Here is a 19490-nt window from a genome sequence, read left to right as displayed (position 1 = left end):
CACTTTTTCCAGATGAGGAAACAAAGGCTGAGAGAGCTTAAGTAACAGGCTCCAGGTCACATAGTCAGTGAGTGGTAAGCCAGGATTCAGACACAGGTGTGAATGATTCCAAAGCCTGGGCTTTGATTTCCTTTTCAGTAAAATCAACTTAGACCATTTTGGGGGCTACATTGAAACTCCCTGTGTAGCAGCTGTGGTAAACATTTTGTTGTTGAATGCCAAGTTTTGACAATAATTGATGGAATAAATGTTTATAAAATTATTCATATTAATAAACGAGGATGAGATGGGTTAGCAATGTGACTTGCATTTCAACTTTGCTCTAAGATGTATTCTTTCCTCTGGGCTGCAAGTTTATGGGAGGCATTTTTTTTGTTTGAACCTACCCATAAGGAGCTGACAGTTGCATCCCAACAAAGAGGAAGAGGTGCTTTGGTACATTCTGAAGACATTCTTAGGGTTTAGAAAACACCAGTAGAGAATTTCTTAAACACTTCATGTTTTGAAAATGTTCAGACCCGTGAAAATTCAACAAGAACAATACTTAGTTCTTACATTTGTTTTATTCCTTTAGCAGTGCATGTGAAAAGTGATTCATTAAAAATTATTTTCTCTGGGGCTTCCCTGGTGGTGCAGTGGTTGAGAGTCCGCCTGCCAATGCAGGGGACACGGGTTTGTGCCCCGGTCCGGGAGGATCCCACATGCCGCGGAGCGGCTGGGCCCGTGAGCCATGGCCGCTGAGCCTGCGCGTCCGGAGCCTGTGCTCCGCAACGGGAGAGGCCACAACAGTGAAAGGCCTGCGTACTGCAAAAATAAATAAATAAATAAATAAATTTATTTTCTCTGCTTTTTACTAATATGTCTTGATGGCAAGGGGCCTGGAAAAAGTAAAATAAAGTAGGTGTTACATTTTCTGTTATTTTTTGACACCCAAATACACTTCTCGTGGAGACTGATAGGGAATCAATGTGGCAGCAGAACAGAGTTTAGCATCAGGCAAAACTCTGTCAAAATTCCCCTCTGTGCCCCATCCCAGGTGTGTGGGCAAGTTACTTAATCTTTCAGGACTTGAACTTGCTCGTCTATAAAATAGAACTGATAACATTTACCTCTCAGGAAATTTGTTAGCATTGAATAAGAGATCATGTAACGCGGCCCTGGCACATTGGAGCTGCTCCGTAAATGTCCTTTTAAAATAGCAATTGCACGTTTACAGCAATGTGATCATTTCAGAGGAGAATATTTCTAAATGTGTTTAGTTCCTCCATCTTTAATGTTGCTTGTTCTCACAGTGGAAATTGTGGATTCGGTGGAAGCTTATGCTACGATGCTGAGAAGCATCTTTGATTTCAACGCACTGAAAGAACTGCTTTCTGGTCCAAACCGACTAAAGATCCGTATAGACGCCATGCATGGAGGTATGGAGCCATTTGTTTTCTTACATTTACCCTCAAAGACATGAAGCAGCTCTCGACTTTGTGTATTATGATGCTTTAGTAAACCTTTTCTTAAGACTCTCTCTGTTTGACGGTTTTTAAAGTTATGTTGCAAAAATTTCAGAGTAATATTCACGCAGATAAAAATCTAATTGTATGCAGGAAAAATTCCTAATGGTAAGGTAGTGTGAAGGTCAGCGTTTCCACATTAAGCATCAGGTTTTGAGTAACAGGCAACTATTTTTGTGTACCCTCCCTCCCCCTCAGAAGATGCCTTACATTCTTCTTAAATGCCCCCATCTATTTCCGAGCTGGCCTGTGGTTTGCTAGATACGATAAACGTGCTTCTGAGCCCCACACCCCACTTGCCTGCTCCCACATAAGCCTTTACTTAGAAGATGACCAGAGCAGGCTGAGGATTAAATTCAGGAACAACAGGATGTGTCTCTCTCCCTCTTCTTCCTCTGTGGGTTGTGTGGCCAGGTCAGTAGAGAGAGCAGCTGTCACCGAACCAGAACCATGAGGTTCTCTTGCATATAGGGAATTCCTGAGCACTTGAGTTTATTTGTTTTGTAATAATTTACAATTTTAGACTCTTTGAGTCACAGGGATTTTCCCTGGTGTTGGAATCCATCTGCCTGCCTGGTTGTGGAAGACTTTCTGCCTGTGCTTGAACCCTTTCCATGATGCTGTCAGGGCCTTCTGTTACACTGCAAAACCACAGTTAGAAAACTTCTCCTGGTGGGCTGAAATCTTCTTTCTCTGGAACTTCTCCCATTGGGTCCTAACTTGCCTCTGGAGTCCCATAGAATGGGTCTCCTTCTTGATTCAGACAAAGGCTATTCTGACTTTTCAAAGCATTCAACAGACATGTATTGAGTAGCTACTATGTGTATGCTTGGGGGTAGGCAGGGGTTCAGTAGAGACTCTCTTCAAAGAGCTCTGCGATGCTTGGAGAGATGAGGTAGGTAAGAAACCAACCATTGCCAGGCCAGCAAAATGAGGGTTAGGTAGAATTTCAAGTATTCTCCTTGGGGTGTGGAAGAAGGCATAGTTTGACCAAAGGTATCAAGAAAGGTTTCCTGGAAAAAGTGGCAACCAACTCATCTTTTATGAAAGAAAGACGTAGGGTGGTGGAGAGTCAAGTGATGGTCATTCCCAGCTGAGGCAGTTGGCTGTAGCAAATGCATGAAAGCTTAAAGATAGAAGTCACGTTAGGGGAATGAGCAGAAGCCTGGGCTGGCTTGAGAACGGAGCCTGTGATGGGGTATTTGCTAGTCGCTGACAGTCACGAAGCTGACCTCTTTCTCCAGGCCTTTATGTTGTTCCTCGAAAGCCTCAGTTGCTATACCCCTCACAGCCCTGGCTGCCTCGGCCTCATTCTGTGGTGTGTCAGTAGCCTCCTTAACAGGAGGCCCCTAATGGGAGACACGTATTCTATACTGTTCTGACCTCTGTCGCATATATTGGTGTCGGTACCTTCCTTGGTGAAAAAACATTCTCAGCATTTTAGAGATGAACATTCTTGATCGTTACACTAAGTATCACTGTAAAGTATGTGACTGGTTTTTCCTGTTGTTCATTGTTACTGTTTTTTGTTTGTTTGTCTGTATTCTTTGGATCAGTTTTCCAGATAGCTTGATAGAGGAGAAGGATTAGGGCTCTGAATCCTAGCTCCCACTCCTGCTCTCTGTGTAAGTCTGGGCAAATAGCTTCCTCTCAGAACCTCAGTTTTCTTATCTATAAATTGGAGGAAATAATCGTAATACAAAATTTATAAAATGTGTGCTGGTACTGTTCTCAGTGCCTCATATCTATTAACTCATTTAATTCTCACATCAACTATTATTATCCTCATTTTGCAGGTGGGGTAGACGGAGGCACAGCAAAGAGATTACATAGCTTTCCCCAAATGACACAGCCAGTAATTGGCAGAGCTGAGATTTGAACCCAGAACCTCTGATTCCAGAGTCCAGGTTCTTAAGCACTATGCTGTACCACCTCATGGGCCTTTTTTGAAGGACTGAGTGAGAAAACAGTTGAGAAGCACCTGGTACAGGTGTGTAGCAGGGCCTTCATAATGGTTCGCTCCCTTCCCTTCCCCCACTCTTTCCTTCAACAAATGGCCTCACCCTTTCCAACCTAATCTCTCAATATTCCTGTTTGTAGAACTTTCTACTCCAGACTTATCTCCCCACAAGCCCTTGAATACAGTTTGCATGTTCTCTTTGCCATTCTCCCTAGAACACTACACCTTATGTAGTAAGTCCTCACCTCCTGTAGTAAGTTTTTATTTTCTGGTTCTTTATTTCACGCTCTGCATAGTTGTGGGACCGTATGTGAAGAAGATCCTCTGTGAAGAACTCGGAGCCCCCGCGAACTCAGCAGTTAACTGTGTTCCCCTGGAGGACTTTGGAGGCCACCACCCTGACCCCAACCTCACCTATGCAGCTGACCTGGTGGAGACTATGAAGACAGGAGAGCATGATTTTGGGGCTGCCTTTGATGGAGATGGGGTGGGTACAAGTGTTTTTAAGTGAACTCTGATGCAGGGCAGGCCTGATCCTAAAGACGGGGGAAAAAGCAGACTGCTTCTACCAGGCCCTGTGGGCCTAGGAGTGCCAGTCAACCTCCTTCATTGCACCTGGAGTCAGGGCTCAGTTATTAGAAGACCCTCTTGAACAGAATGAGTCCTTGAAATGGAACCCATGTGTTTAATGTCTGCTAAGAGGGGCAGGGTAATTGGGGCCTGGTTATGATGTCATGACTGGTGCTTCATGAACTAGTTGGGTTCTAGGTACCTGTCCTGAGGTAGGTTTTTGCTCTCAACGAGCAGCTAGCTACTTAATCTCTGGCAAGGGTCTTGGCCTTATAATATACCCACCTGTTCATTCACATTAGCTGAAAGATGAAACTATAATGAGAGAATTAACATTTTATTCTTTAGCTACAATTAATATTTTAAATGAACACGCACTTTTATTTACATTGGTGAGTACATGACAGATGAGGAGGGAAACTGTCTTAGTTTTGTATACTTGATACTCAGAGATAGTAAACACTACACATATTTACTTAGTCGAAAATATATTATGGTGGTTGCTATTATTCTTTAACATCATCTAGAATTCATTGTTTCCTAAAAATAGATATTCCAATATCAAAATTTGGAGAAATTAGAAGGGTCCCTAGCAGACATCATTTGCAATGCATCTTTCTGTGGCAGTGCATGATGGGAGTTTTTCCCTCCATACTCTCAGTTACTTGAGTACTTCCGGTATGTCAGGCACCAGGAGAGCAGTGAGGTGGCAGCGTGTTCTGTTGGGTCCTGCACCACGTGGAGGGCCCAAGATTTAGAAGCCTTTCCTTGAGGGAATCTGCTTTGTTCCTTGAAGGATGTCTGGTAGACCTACCAGACTCTAAAGAGCCCATATTTCCTCTCATTGTGATCTCTCCTCTCTTTTGGGAGACAATAGAGGTGATTAGTTCCAGAGTTTGGAAAAGGTCAGGGAGGTTACAGTCAGCTGGCCTCTGGAGGGAGAACAGAGGATTCGGCCCAGAAGGAGTTTGTGCCTGCACTTTAATTTAAAACGGTTTTAGCTCTTCGGCACGGAGGTGCCGCTGGCCCAGTGGTACTGTACAGATTCATTAGGAATAAAATCCAGTGTTTAGAAGCCAGTATGAATAAATGTATCATAGTTTTAAATTTTATAAAACCTCCATGTAAGATAGTTTGGTTTCTTCAGCACTTTGATTAAAAGATCTTCCTTTGAATTCCCCTTCTCCCAAAGGATCGAAACATGATTCTGGGAAAGCATGGGTTCTTTGTGAACCCTTCAGACTCTGTGGCTGTCATTGCTGCCAACATCTTCAGCATTCCATATTTCCAGCAAACCGGGGTCCGCGGCTTTGCACGCAGCATGCCCACCAGTGGTGCCCTGGACCGGTACGTCTCTCCATTCCCTTGGCTCCCGCCAGGCCCTTCACAGTGCTGGGAACACCCTTCTTCCCTTTTCAGCTAGGGCATCAGATGCATAGTATGTGCTGTGGAAGTGTTTATTTTATGAAGGAATGGATGAACTTTTTTCTGGTTTGGTTGTCTCCCCTCTGTGCTCCCTCAGCACCCTGCATTCTTCCATCCTGGCACTTATCACACTGTGTCCTGATAGCCTGTTTACTTGACTATCTGCCCCGTTAGACTAGAAACTTCTAGTCTAGTCTAGTCTAGAATGTCTTATTCACTGTCCTAAACTCTTCCTGATCATGGTGTGCCTCACACACACACACACACACACACACACACACACACACACACACATCATTTTTAAAAATGAATGATTGAATGTTAATGAATAAATGAATGGATAGCACTTCGTTGTAGTCAAGACATCATTCTAGAGACTCACTTTCCCTTAGCAGTGTACACAGAGTTTGGATGAAAGAGCAGTTTGATGTAAGATCAGTGTTTCAGCAGAACTTTCAAAAAACATCCCTCATCCAGCCCCCATCAGATGCCCATACACACACAAGCATAGTAAATGTTCATTTGTCCAAAATCTGAGTAAACGTAAAGCTAGAATAGTTTAAAAAGTGCATTCGGTTTTTGAGAAAGGCGGTACCAGTGACAGTAAACAGTTGATATCTCTGACTTGCTTATTTATTGATTGATTGTATTTCATCTCACTTGCAAAGGCTTTAGGGTAGCTTACGGGATCACATCTAAAACATCTGAAAAATATAAGTTATCAATGAGGACCAACCAGGGAGAGTATTAGCTAGACCATGTTAGGTGTCCAATAAATGTTTCCTGAATGAATAGATAAAGAACAAGTGAATGAATAAAAGGTCGAGGCCAGGGAGGAAAGCAGAATGTATGTATCTAGGCGCTTACAATCATAATTAATATTAATTGAACATTACCTTATGCTAGACACTAGATATGTTTTAAGTCATTTAATTCTCAGACCGACCCCATGAAGTAAATGCTATATTTAACTCCTCTTTACAGGTGGGAAAACAAAAGAACAAAGAAATTAACTAATTTGCCCAAGGTCACCCAGCTAGTCAATGATAGAGCAGAATTTGAACCCAGAACCTTTGCTCCCAACCACTGAGCTATACAGTAGTTTTCTATTTCGTGTGTGTGTGTGTGTGTGTTATAGAACTAGTGCTGACTTCAGCTAACAAAGTAGTGGCTAATATTCATATAGTAGTTTGTAGTTGACACAGCGCCTTTTTACATTCACCATCTCAACTGATCCTCATAGCAGTCCTTATTTTAAAGAGGGGGAAACCAAAAGAGTAGTTAGCAGTCTTGCCCGGGACCCCACAGCTACATCAGAGCTAGAATTAGAACCTGGTACTTCTGCCTTCACATCCTCCGAAGTTGTGAGCTGGTGTGTGGCCACGCTCTTGTACATTAGACAGATCAGGTCCTGAAATACCTTCTGTGTAATCCAGAACAGTTTAATTCCAAGTTCTGAAAAAATTGATAATCCACATATAGAATCACAATGGAAAATACCGCATTACCCAGAAAAAAGTTCATTGTACTTTCACAGGTTTCAAAATCGTAGATCTAATTTTCCTCAAATATTAGAATTGAAATATGATATTGTGTTGCTAGTGATAAGACAAGCATTTTGGAAAGCAAATCTCACTAAAAGAGTAAATGAATTGTAGGTAACTTTTCCTGTTCAAAGGGCAAGGGTTTAAAAAAACAGTCACTCAAAGGTTTCAAATAGGCTAAGGATAATATAGGGAGAGGTAAAAGATATATTGGAGGGGACAGGGGACCATGCAACAGTGTGGACGCAGCTGGTGCACACGGGAGACTGCACTGGGCACTGTCCTTGGGGGGCCTTCCAGGGAAATGAAAGGAGCACTGACTGGGCAGCTGGATAGCAGGCATTGGTCATCCTGGCCGTGTGACCTCGGGCTGATCACATAACATTCTGGGTCCTGTTTCCTTCTCAGTAAAATACTGACCTCCCAGACCCAATATTCTATGTCTCTATGACTATAGGTGCATCAAAACATCACTCTTTTATTCACTATGGAATGGTTATAAATATTGTGTATCCAACACATGTGGGTTTAAATGGCCCCCCAAACAGCCTTGCCCATTTTGCCACTGTTGCTTCTTCTAAAATGTTAAACTCAGTGACCTGAATTAATTCTTTCTTCGTCCCCTTTTTCTCCCTCCGCTGACTCCACATATAATAGCACATTGTGTGCAAGTTTTCTCATATGATTTTTCACCGATCTTAGAATTATGTGTACCTCTGAGGAATACTAAACAGGACCCTTGATACAATAATGGTTGCTGTTTTCCATCCCTCACATGGCTATGCTAGCAGTCCTGCTGTGATGTAACTTTGATTTCATGCCTTTGAAGGGTGGCTAATGCTACAAAGATCACTTTGTATGAAACCCCAACTGGCTGGAAGTTTTTTGGGAATCTGATGGATGCAAGCAGACTGTCCCTTTGTGGGGAGGAGAGCTTCGGGACCGGTAAGTGTGCAGTCCTGAGCCACCGCTTTCTTTCCTGTAAATGCTGCTTGCAGTGAAAGAAAGCTTAGACTGCTAAAGGCAGCACTGAAATAGCAACAGTAGCTGATGTGTCCTAAATCAAGATACAGCTTATTTATAACAACCCTGATGGAGTGTACACATTTGAAAAGCAATGAGCACGTTCTGCCAGGGAGGGCTAATTTTACTTTCAGAGGATCACATCTACTGAGGCAGGAAGTTTGATCCTTGAGTCTGTGGGGATTAAACAGAGTGATAAACACATTTTTCTTCCCTCGGTGGTCAAGGAAACCTTTATAAATGTTTTCATTTCTAAGAAGAAATATGGTGGAGCGAGTCAGTTTCTTGTTTTTATATAAGAGAAGGTTTCACCACAGCATTACATCTTCCTCTTTAATAGGCACACATTTTCCTTAGCAACAGGTTGTGATTTATTAAGGTTAAGTGGAGGGAGACCAGTAGGGTGGAACTAAGTTGCTAGGTGATCAAGAAGTTGACGACAAGGCTCTATATGTAAATTGTGGTATGATGAAAGAGTAGAACATGGTACGCTTTGGGAGATGTCCCAAGACACCTAGATCCCACTTTCTATGCTCTCTCTCCTCTTCTATGTCTGTCCAATATCGACCTGAATTCCCACCTCCATGACCTTTCCTGTAACCCATCCTACATCAGTCTCTTTCTTTTCTAAACATTCATTCAGGTGTGTGGCCCTTTCCCTCGTGTTGTCTCCAGCAGCCAGGTTACAAGGTACTTCAGTGGCCCTATTTCCTTTCCTCCTATTTCCTCTACCCAATATTTTGAAGTAAAAGGACCAGTCTTCTGGGTCCTTCAGTACCATTCTTCCATCCTTTAGCAAAGAAAAGGTCAAAATCTAGCATTCTATCAGCCTTGCCATTAAGTTGCAAGTCATGCTAGTTAAACAGAATAGAATGCTGATTTCTTTTCCTACAAGTCCTAGGGCAGGGTGGGTAGAATGGGCTGGTAAATTTGAGACACCCATTGACAAAATTCTAAGCAGTTTAATATCCTTGAGGGAGTGGCAATACTTCTTGGTAATGAATTGGCTTGATGGAATTGGAGAGTATTAAGCAAGATGGATGAGTCTGGGGGGTTGAACAATGTCTACAAAAAAGGCTACATGATTTCCCAAGGTTCTAGATCTTTGGTAAGAGGTGACAAGTCTACTGCTTAGTCCTTTCCTACCTCATAAAGTATGGATGGTGCCATGTTACTCCATGGGATAATAGATGAATACCCAATGGACCTGTGAGGTGGTCTTCTCCCATGAAATCTCCTCAGTGTTATCCAGTGCAGACTTGGTGTCAATAATTCTTCCCTATGGATGAAGCTGTCTTTGAAGGCAGGCACCGTGTCTAAACCTTTGGTTTCCTGACCCCATGTACCTATTTCAGTGCTGAGCCTAGCAAAAAGAGAAAAGTCTAGAACAGGTCTTTCCAGGGTGTTTGGATGTGTGGAAAGGTACTAGTTCCATGCAAAAGTTCTGAGTTCAATACAGATTGGGAAACTTGGAATATACCTTTCTGTCTTGGATATTCATGATGATGTTATCATTTGAGGATTCCAAAACATTCTGCTATAAGGAATCCCGTTTGTATAGTTTTACCTAAGCATAGTTAACTGCGATATCTCTTTTTTGTGGTATATCTAGTAATGTATTGCCCCACAGACCCATGTGGGTAGCATTGGTCAAGGTGGGTCAGAGTCTTAGCTGCTCCTCCCTCACATGACAGGCCTTCAAGATGCCAGAGGGCAGTTCTCAGGTCCTCTCTTCTCTGGCCACCCATCCCTAGTCCTCCAGTCATCCGCCACTTCATGTTGGTTATATACCCAGCATGAGTTTCTTGATGCTTCCCTGTTCACCAGTGCCCTTTGAAGAAGATCGTGTCTAGAACTGAGCCCAAATCCTCCAGGATTGACCTGACAAGTAAAGAGTAGATGGGATGACTATTTCTAGAAAACTGGACCCTGTAGTTTTCTTGATGTAACTTTCATTTATGTTAGCTTTTAGGACATTTCGTAATACTGTTTAGCCCATGTAATGTTGTAGATAATTAAACCCCCTTAAGCTTTTACTTAGGAACATTTGCCAAGAAAAGTCCCCATGTTACGTTTGTGGAACTGATTTCTTTGAATCCAAGTATTAGATTTTAAGTTATTTCTTGTTAAAACTTGTTCTTATTTGTTTACTTATTAACCCACTCATCAAATACTAAGTACCAACCATGGTTTTATCTTCCCTTTGATATGTTTTATATCAAAAGAGAGAATTCATCATAAGAACAATCCACAAACTCATTCTCTCTCTCTCTGAAAAAAAGACAATTGTTCTGCAATATTTCTGAGATAAGCATTTAAAAAACCAGGCTGCATAGCCATGGGTCTCCACTGCTAAGTGAGTGCAGCTGGACTTATTTAACTGAACTTCTGATCTCCTTATTTATAGAGGAGTTAATTTCCACCTACTATGTCCCTTGTCGGCAAATGCTTCCAACGGTTCCTTTACAGAGCTTCTCTGTAAAGGAGAAGTGATTCTACAAGCTTTGAAATGTTTAAATTCTGTAGCTTAATTGAGTACAGGGTCATTTATTTGTGTATTTTTCTAGGCAAGAGCAGAGGCAATTTCTCAGGAAAGCCTTCCTAACCTTCCAGAGTAGGTCCAATCCCCTTATTATTGGACTTCATGGCACCGCATACTTCTTCCTTGCACGTATTACAGCTGTAACTTTACAATGATTTATGATTAACGTCTGTTGGTTCCACTAGAACGTCTGTTGGTTCCACTAGATTTTAAGTCCCATGAGGACAGGAGTCACATCTGTCTTGTTCTCCGTCATATCCCCAGAGCCTCCTATAAATCCCCAAATGGACCAGGTGCTCAGCAAACACTTGTTGAATGAATGGGAGAACACGCTCTTTACTTGGCATCCTCCATTCAGACCAACAGAATCCTGCTGTTGGAAAGGAAAGAACTTTAAACGTTATCCGACATAATTTTCTGTGTGTTGCCGGAGTCATAAATAACCAGTCAGTGCTCTTCTGCTTAAACACCCGCCTCCGTGGAGAATGCCCACCTCACCTCTGGCGGCTGCAGTCTGGGACTCTTGTGGGGACTCAGCATCATTCCCTCTCCATAGTCCAGACCTGAGGACCCAAGGTCTTTGTGAGACGAGATGACCTTTCATGAAAGAAAAGGAGAAGTTTACTGGCAAAGAGGTGCATAGGAGTCAGACTTCAGAACTGGCTCACCAAATAAAACAAACCACTAGCATTTAAAAGCACAAGCCATAATATGACTCTTACCAAGTATACGTTAGTCTGTTCCTGGTGGAGAAACAGCAACTGTCTAGCATGATTACTGTAGCCACCAAGGCTATGACACTTCCTCAGACATCAGCATTACAAATGCCAGGGATAAAGGTGTTTTTGTTAGGGCACCAGAACTAGACAGGGTGAACCTGCTGTTTCTGGTTGATCTCATGGAGCAGTTATTTGCCCCCCTAACTGTGGATGCTGACGCACGTGTTCATGCACAAGGGTGGAGGGAAACCTTGAATTCTTGGGAAACTGGGAAGGAAATAGAAAGTGAAGTCACTGAATAGATTAGAATGTCACTGCTTTTTAAACTCTTCCTTGGGAAAAGTGGGGGGTCCTGGGAAAGAGGGATAGGAAACCAGGTTGAGGATTAACTTGGTATCATGTAGAAATATGCCAGTAAATTCTGATCTGGTTGGGTCCAAAGGTTAGCAATATTTTTCCCCCATCCCATCTTGAAAAGGTCCTAGTGATGATATATTATATAGGAGTGATTATCTTGAAGAAGTACAGCATTCATGCTTTGCAGATTTCTTTTAATTTTAATTTCTTATGAAAAGTCCTTCATATTTGTACTTCTTTTCATCAACTCATTCCTCAAATGTTTATTGAGCTTTGACTGTAACCCAGATACTGAATTAGGTTCTGGGAACACAGTGTTAAGCATAACCTCCCTGTGGAGGACTCCGTGGAGGCCACATTTTGGGAAGGAAATCGGACCCCGGCCAGGCTCTTACAAGTGTAATAGAAAGTGATAGAAACTGAAGTACAGGATGCTCTGGGAACTGTATAGTCAGGGCGCCTAACCTGGTTCTGTGGTGTAGGGGATTAGATGTCCTATCTACTTCTCTGCCTGCCCTGATTTGCATACCTACTGAGTACATTTTCCTGTAGGTAAAGCCCCCGCAGGAAGGTTAGAGCATCCCGTCTCTGGAAATTTCCCAGGCAGAACACCCCAGTAGAACTAGGCTGATACTCTAATTATAACTAACTCAGTTAAACTGTTACCTGCATGTCTGTCTCCCTCATCTGTACATCTGTGCTCTTCTGTGAGGGCAGGGAATGTATCTTATTCATCTTAGTATTTTCTCATATACTTGGAACATGGTAGGCACTGATTCAAATTTGTTGAGTATCAAATGGAGTTCGGGTTAAGACACATTTCCTGCCTGTCAGGCGCTTACCAATTTCCTCCAAAGAAACAAAGTTCCAGGGGCAGTCATGAAGCAGCACAAGATGAATTGATAAATGGAAAGTTTGGGGGTTGCTGAGGAGGAGCCCCCTTGAAGGCCAGCGTGGTCTGGAAAAGGCTTCCTGAGGAGCTTATCTGCCCTTTCACAGGGAAGTCATTTGTGCAGTGGAAGCCAAAGAGGACAGCACAGTGGACAGAGCAGGTCTGCTGGACCTCCCAGCCAGTCAGCTGAGGTCTGGGCATCCCCCGGGCAAACCTGTATTGAGAGCTGACTGCACACCAGGCATGAGCTGGGGATACAATTCTTGGCGTAGGTTGGGGTAGGAGCAGACAGGGTGTGATAGAATAGGGGTAAGGACAGAGGGTAACAAGTAAGGCATCCTAGATAAGGAGGAAGTTGAAAGTAGTTGCAGGAGATGTTGGCCAGGCTAATAGGTATATGTGGGGTGGACATTTCCAGGCATGTTTAGGAGATTGAAGGAGAGACAGAGGTGGTCAGAGAAAGAGAGAGAGGCAGAGAGACAGAGGCAGACAGATGGATGCTAGGGTTTTCAGAGAACTCTGTGGAGCTCTTTTTCTGCTGCGTGGTCCATCCACAGGCCTTGGCCTGGCAGAGGCAGAAGCCCAGGCACTCCTGAGATGCTCGTACTGGTAAATGAAACCTAATCCCAAAACTATTGGCTCTTGGCTCCCTGAACAAAGGTTGACATTTTTCTTGGCTGAGACCAGAGTGTGCCCTGACTGAGCAGTTTATACATATCACAAGGTGCTGATTAAGTCAGAGTCAAGTGACAGGTGTTTGGAGATGCTGAAAGGGCAGAATCCCCATAGGCTTAGTTGGTCCCTGACCTGGACTAAGTATGAAAAGACCTGAGGCAAAACTCCTGTCAGCTAGGATCGGTGGTGCTTGCTGATAGTTTTCCCTTTCCTTACACTTCAGTGGGATTGGCTGTTTTTTTTAATTAAAAAAATGATACCAGTAATTCACATTCATAACTGGAAAAAATTAGATAAGGAAGAAGAGAAAATCACTGTAATCACACTGCCCGGAAAAAAAGAACTTATTGGGTTATATTCCATTTTCTTTCCCATTATGTAGAGTTAAGGGATGTTATTTTTTTTATTTTATTTTATTTTTACTTTTTTATCAAGCACCATACCTTCTGAAATTTCTATTCTACCTAATTCAGATTTCTCTGATTCTATGTTCTTTTTTTTTTTTTACATCTTATTGGAGTATAATTGCTGTACAGTGGTGTGCCAGCTCCATTTTTGGATTGGGTTGTTTTTTTTTGTTATTGAGCTGCAAGGGACGTTATTTTTGAAAGCTTAATGAGGTAGTAGAAAATGTTAATTTTCCCTAAAAGTTTTTTTATTTTTCCTTATTAATAATGGTATCTTGCATTTATATTGTACTTAACAATTTATAAACTATTTCCACTCTCTATCGCAGTAAAGTCTTAAAATTGTGTGAGAAACGTGGCATCATCCCCATTTTACAGTTGAAGAAACTGAGGCTTGGAAAAGTTAAGTAACTTGTCCAAATTCAAGCAGCTTATAAGTAAGTTTCAGATTCAGGTTTTCTGACTCTTAAGCATAAAACATTTTCCATTGAACAACAACTGCCACAACTGCAAAAACAACAGTAGCTTGAGAAACACATACACACACCATTGCCTTTTTTCACTACTAGCTTGTCATCATTCATTAGAACCCGAAAGAAAATGAAACTTACCCAGACTTCCTGAGTATTAGTCAGAGTTACCTAGAGTTTTGATACATCCAAGGTGATTAGTGAAATTAATGAGAATTTTCAAAGAGACTGGGGATTGTGTAAATGGAATAGAATATTTATTTATATTATCCAAGGCAGATGATTCGTTTATAATATTAGGTGTGTGATTTAGTTATCGCCAAGTAACTTGGTCAGAGTTGGGTGAGAGTTTTAGATTTTATTGTCATTTCTACATAAAGGAAAAAGCCAGTTCATTACTTGGAATAGGAAAAGCACAAAGGAACACTGCCCCCTATGCTTTCAGTCTAGCCACCTCCCTTCCGCCTCTCTGCACCCCACCCCCAAGAAAAAAGAAAAGAAAAAGGAAGGAAGGACAGGAAAAAATAAAACCAAACCTAGGGGTTCACAGATGAATAATTCCAAGCTGTACACTTCTGTCATGAATTCTCAGTATACTGGGGAAGCTGCTAGGATCTTACTGCTCAGGGTAAACTATTGCCAAAACATATCATCATTTGCAAAAGCTGTAGGAGCCAGAGAGCTAACTTTCTGTTCCTTGAAATAGCACTAAAGGCAAATAAAAGTCCATAGCTAATAAAATTAGGTTAACATTTCTGCAATTTGTTATATAAAGTGCTAAAAGTATTGCCTGATATTTCTAGTTTGTCAGCATCCAGGTTTTGAGAACTGCTGTTTCTAAAAGTAGTGTCTTACTGAAGAGGGACTCTTGGGGGGAAAAGTTGTATATTTTTATGAACCAAAAAGAGAAAGAGAAGATGTTGGAGTAGAATATTAATTGATTAATTCATTTATGAACTCCTTCACAATTAGTTATTTAATATATTCCATGTGCTATGTTAGCCACCAGACTAAGTTACAAGGATATAAGAGATGCCTCCAAGACATACATGGATAGTGGGGTAAAAGGCTCATAAATAGATGGCCGAGGCTCAAGGAGTATGGCGCCGCACCACATGTTTTGAGCAGTTGCTATACGAGAAGAACAAGTAGCTCATCACTGTCCAGGGAAGCTGGGAGCTAGTCTCAGATAGGAGAGGATGTTTCAGCTGGGTCAAAAAGGATGAAGAGAGGAGGGAAACAAACTTACCTCATGCCTCATCACCAGCATTGTGCTAGATACTCTCACAGTTGTAAGGAGAATAAGACCCAGTGGGATGTCAAGAAGGACAGAGAGGTACATAAAAAAGTTCAAGGCGTAAAAAAAAAAAAAAAAAAAAGTTCAAGGCATGATAACATGCAAAACATTATTGGAGGGATTGTATCAAGTCCTATTCAGAAATCAGAAAGTAAAGCTCAATATCGTCTGCTCTTTTTAGAATAAGGAAGTTAAAGGCAAAAAAATGAGAGTTCTGTTCCCCATCAGGCTCTTGGGAAAGGGTCTCCATGCATATAAGCACATCCAAAGGAGCCAATTTGCTATTTTTGATAAAGAGTTTAGCAAGGACCTTAGCAGGAGACAGATGTGCCAGAGTTTATTTAACCAAACCCCTTTTGGTTAAAGAAAGATATCCTAGAATTGGAGGAGGATCCACAAGTAGGTCCATTTTTAAGCCTTTCATACTTTTTGCCAAATTGCTCTCTGGAAGGACTGTACCCCTCCCAGCAGCAGCATGTTGGAATCCCATTTCCCTTATACCTCCCCTGATGCTAGGTGTTCTCATTTTTAAATCTATGGCCATTTGTCAAACAAACAGCAGTTTCTTATTGTGATTTTAACTTTAATTTGTCTTCTTAAAAATAATACAGCTTTTTATTATGTAAATTGGGTACCTGTATTTATTCTTCCATGAATTGCCTATTTATACCCTTGGCCTGTTTTTCTATCAAGATTTTCCTTTTTTCTTATTAATATATAAGAACTTTTTCTATATTGAGTGTTTTAAATATCTACTGTATATTGCAAATGTGTAGTTTTTTTTTTTTAGTTTACCAATGGCCTTTTAATTTTATCTATAGTAGTTTTGCTGATAGAAATGCTAATTTTTAAGTAGAAAAATACATAGATTTTTTTTCTTTATGAATTCTGAATTTATATGTATTTGCCATCTCTAAGTAAAAAAATTACATATATATTCTAATATTTAAAGGTTTTCAGTTTTTATATTTCAATGTATAATTCATCTGGAATTCTTTTGTATGGTGTTTTACAGGGAAAAAACTGATTTTTTCCCAACTGTTTAGCTAGTTAGACAAATACTACTTAAAAAGTAATCCATTCTTTCCTACAGCCTTAAAGTGACACCTTTATCATTTATTCAAGTCTCATATGTGTTTGGGTCTATTTCTGGGTGCTCTCTTTTGTTCCGTTAAGCTACCAGACTATTTTAGTTATTAAAAATCCACAGTGGTCATGTTCTTTTGTTTTTTCCACTCACATTCATACTTCATAATTGATACATCAAGTTCCACCAAATTATTCTGCTGACATTTTTACTGGCATTTGCCTTAAATTTCTAAAATTACTTTGGGAAACATCACCTTCTTTTCAATAGTATGTGGCTTTATTCAGTATGTGGTTTCTTCCATGTATTCAAGTTCCTCAGTAAAGTTTTATGACTTTTTTGGTTGGGTCATATACTGTTGAGGAGTTTATTCCCAAATATTTTGGAGAAATCACGTTTCTCACAGCCGCATGCTGTCCCCCGACCAGGTTCTGACCACATCCGTGAGAAAGACGGACTCTGGGCTGTCCTTGCTTGGCTCTCCATCCTAGCCACCCGCAAACAGAGTGTGGAGGACATCCTCAAAGATCACTGGCAAAAGTATGGCCGGAATTTCTTCACCAGGTAAGCCACAGCCTGGCTGGGCACAGAGGTAGCATGGGGAAGTGGATAGAGAGAATTCTCATGTGTACAAATTTTTTACTTCCTGTCTTAAGTGATAATAAAACCTCAGTTCCTTCAGCCTCTATCAATTGAGGATTTTTAATATAATTCAGTCATTGTCAAGATGAAGTCAACTTTTATGTTAGTCGTAAAGAACGAGGCTTAAAACTTTTAGTTAACATATTCAAAAGAATGAATGTTTTGTCAGCCTTTTAAATGTACCTATCAGGTGGACATGATAATAACATTGGATTTGGATTCAGAAGAATGGATTAGAATTTTATTTCTGCGCCCTAGTAGATTGGGAAGTCATTTAACCTCTTTCTGTACTCAGTTTTCTCATTTGTAGAAATGGAAATAACAGTCTAGCTATTGAGTGGATTAAATGAAATATGAGTCTGAAAGTGTTCTATAAACTCTGGGACACTGAAAGTATGGAAACTTTTTCTGAAATTATGGAAACAATTATGCTTAGTCTAAATCAACTTTTCTGACTCATTAAAATAGGTCCCCAAAGGCTGTGTAGTTATCAATACTTCATTCATTGATTCAATATATATTGACAGTGTGCCTACTTTCTGCCAGGCACTGGGGATTCATCAGTGGACAAAATACTTAGACTAGTTAGTAAGTCTTCTTTACCATACATACTTCTTTTTTTTTTTTTTTTTTCCCTGCATTGGCAGGCGGACTCTTAACCACTGCGCCACCAGGGAAGCCCCATACTTCTATTTTTAAGAAGCATTAACATTTTTTTCCAGTTGTATTTTTCACTAATTTCAATTTGCCTTTCCCACAGTAAGTGTAAAAATCTAATAATTTTTTTCCTGAACCTCACTATTCTAATTATGGAAAATAAATATGAGGAAAAGCATATTAAATAAATTATTTATGTAAGAAATACAAAGGTATTATTCCTCTGAGCCTCAGTTGCCTTCTCTATGAAATAGGTGAGTTAGACTAGAGAATTTTTAAAATATGTCACAGATTTAATGGTCCATGATCTTTGGATAGTCAGGAAAAGAATTCAGCCTTCAGGAACTTGGCCTCCTTAATCAGGATCCTTTTTTTGACTTTGGACAAGTATATTGCTATCTTTCTCCCTCAGGTTATTTTTTGTGGAAGGTATAAGTGGTATCTGCCACATGGTACCACACAGTAGCCCTGGTAACCAATGCAAGAATCTCTACTTTCTAAGAACCAGAAAAATCTGGTAATTTAGAACAGCAGTCATGAACTGTCTAGAGCCTAAAGGATCATGAAGGCAGGACCATATCTGTTTTTGTAATCCATGGTATCACCAAACACTAATTCATAGTGACATTGTGTAAATATGCTTTGAAGAGATAAATGAATGAGTTAACAAATGAAAAGTAACCAGAATGGAATAAGGTTAGGAGGGTTTGTTCAGAGAGGGTCACTCTTGAATCAGTTAGGAGTCTCCATCTAAAAACTATCTTAACACATTTTTATTAATTTCAAATAACTGCTAACCAAGTATTACAAATAAAGTCCTCAGAAACTGAATTTATGGTTAGTTAAGACTCCATTATACCCTCCATTTATTTAACAAAAAGTGCTTTTTGCATGCATTGTTTCACATCGGCTTCGAAAACAGTTATTGATAAGGCAACTGAGATTCTAAGACATGAAGCAGCTTTCCCACAGTTGCAGTTGGTAACCAATAAAGGCTGGGTTCATAGCTCGTTCTGATTCCAAAGCCCAGATTCTTTCCATTATACCCTTCTGTGCCTAGGATTTATAGAACATTTCCCTCAAATACCCAAAGGTCACAGATGTAAAGCACAAACACCTGGTTGTAATTTTTTTGCTGTTTATCATTTTAACTGGGGGAAAGAGCTGACTTCAGGATTAAGGGGACTGCTGTCCTTGATTCATAGAATCCTGGAGCCAGAATAGTTGGCCTTAATTCCCTGGTATTTCTTATGTCTCAGAGGTGTCTGCTTGCACATATCATATTTGTTTCACTATTGCAAATAAATATAGACTCTGCTATCTTGAGCCTCTAAAAAAGAACTCTCTCAAGAGGGTGTGTGCCACTAGGACAAGAAAAGCCACCTGTAAGAGTCTTTAACCTCATAAGAAAGAAGTCAAGAACAATTCTTGGAGGAAAAGTAACAGTCATAGAATTTCATTTGTGATGTACTTTTTGTTTCTTGGCCCTTTTGCATCCACACCAGGCCTCCTCTGTCAGGGTGGATGCTGTGGACCGGAATCCACTCTCACTGAGAGGAGGGAGGCATTTCAGGTGTAAAGAGTTAGGGCTTAAAAAAAAAAAAGAGTTAAGGCTTGGCTCCTTCATTTGGTCAATGAAGAATTGGCCTTGGGCTTCCCTGGTGGCGCAGTGGTTGGGAGTCCACCTGCCGATGCAGGGGACGCGGGTTCGTGACCTG

The 19490-nt window shown here is 40.9% G+C and overlaps 1 protein-coding gene across 1 annotated transcript in view; it reads left to right on the top strand.

The window, feature by feature from the left end:
- PGM1 (phosphoglucomutase 1) overlaps nucleotides 1-19490 on the top strand; it is a 56036-nt gene that overhangs the window by 30093 nt on the left and 6453 nt on the right. Inside the window, exons 4-8 of the mRNA XM_024764767.1 lie at nucleotides 1293-1418; nucleotides 3762-3952; nucleotides 5228-5382; nucleotides 7834-7949; nucleotides 16902-17037. Of these exons, the coding sequence (XP_024620535.1) occupies nucleotides 1293-1418; nucleotides 3762-3952; nucleotides 5228-5382; nucleotides 7834-7949; nucleotides 16902-17037 (724 nt within the window). The remainder of the gene's footprint in view (nucleotides 1-1292; nucleotides 1419-3761; nucleotides 3953-5227; nucleotides 5383-7833; nucleotides 7950-16901; nucleotides 17038-19490) is intronic.

Source organism: Neophocaena asiaeorientalis, unplaced genomic scaffold (genome assembly GCF_003031525.2).
Source record: "Neophocaena asiaeorientalis asiaeorientalis breed wild unplaced genomic scaffold, Neophocaena_asiaeorientalis_V1.1 scaffold135, whole genome shotgun sequence".
NCBI classification, from domain to species: domain Eukaryota; kingdom Metazoa; phylum Chordata; class Mammalia; order Artiodactyla; family Phocoenidae; genus Neophocaena; species Neophocaena asiaeorientalis.
The sequence above is the reverse complement of the archived record's forward strand: the minus strand, read 5'-3'. Positions and strand labels throughout refer to the sequence as shown.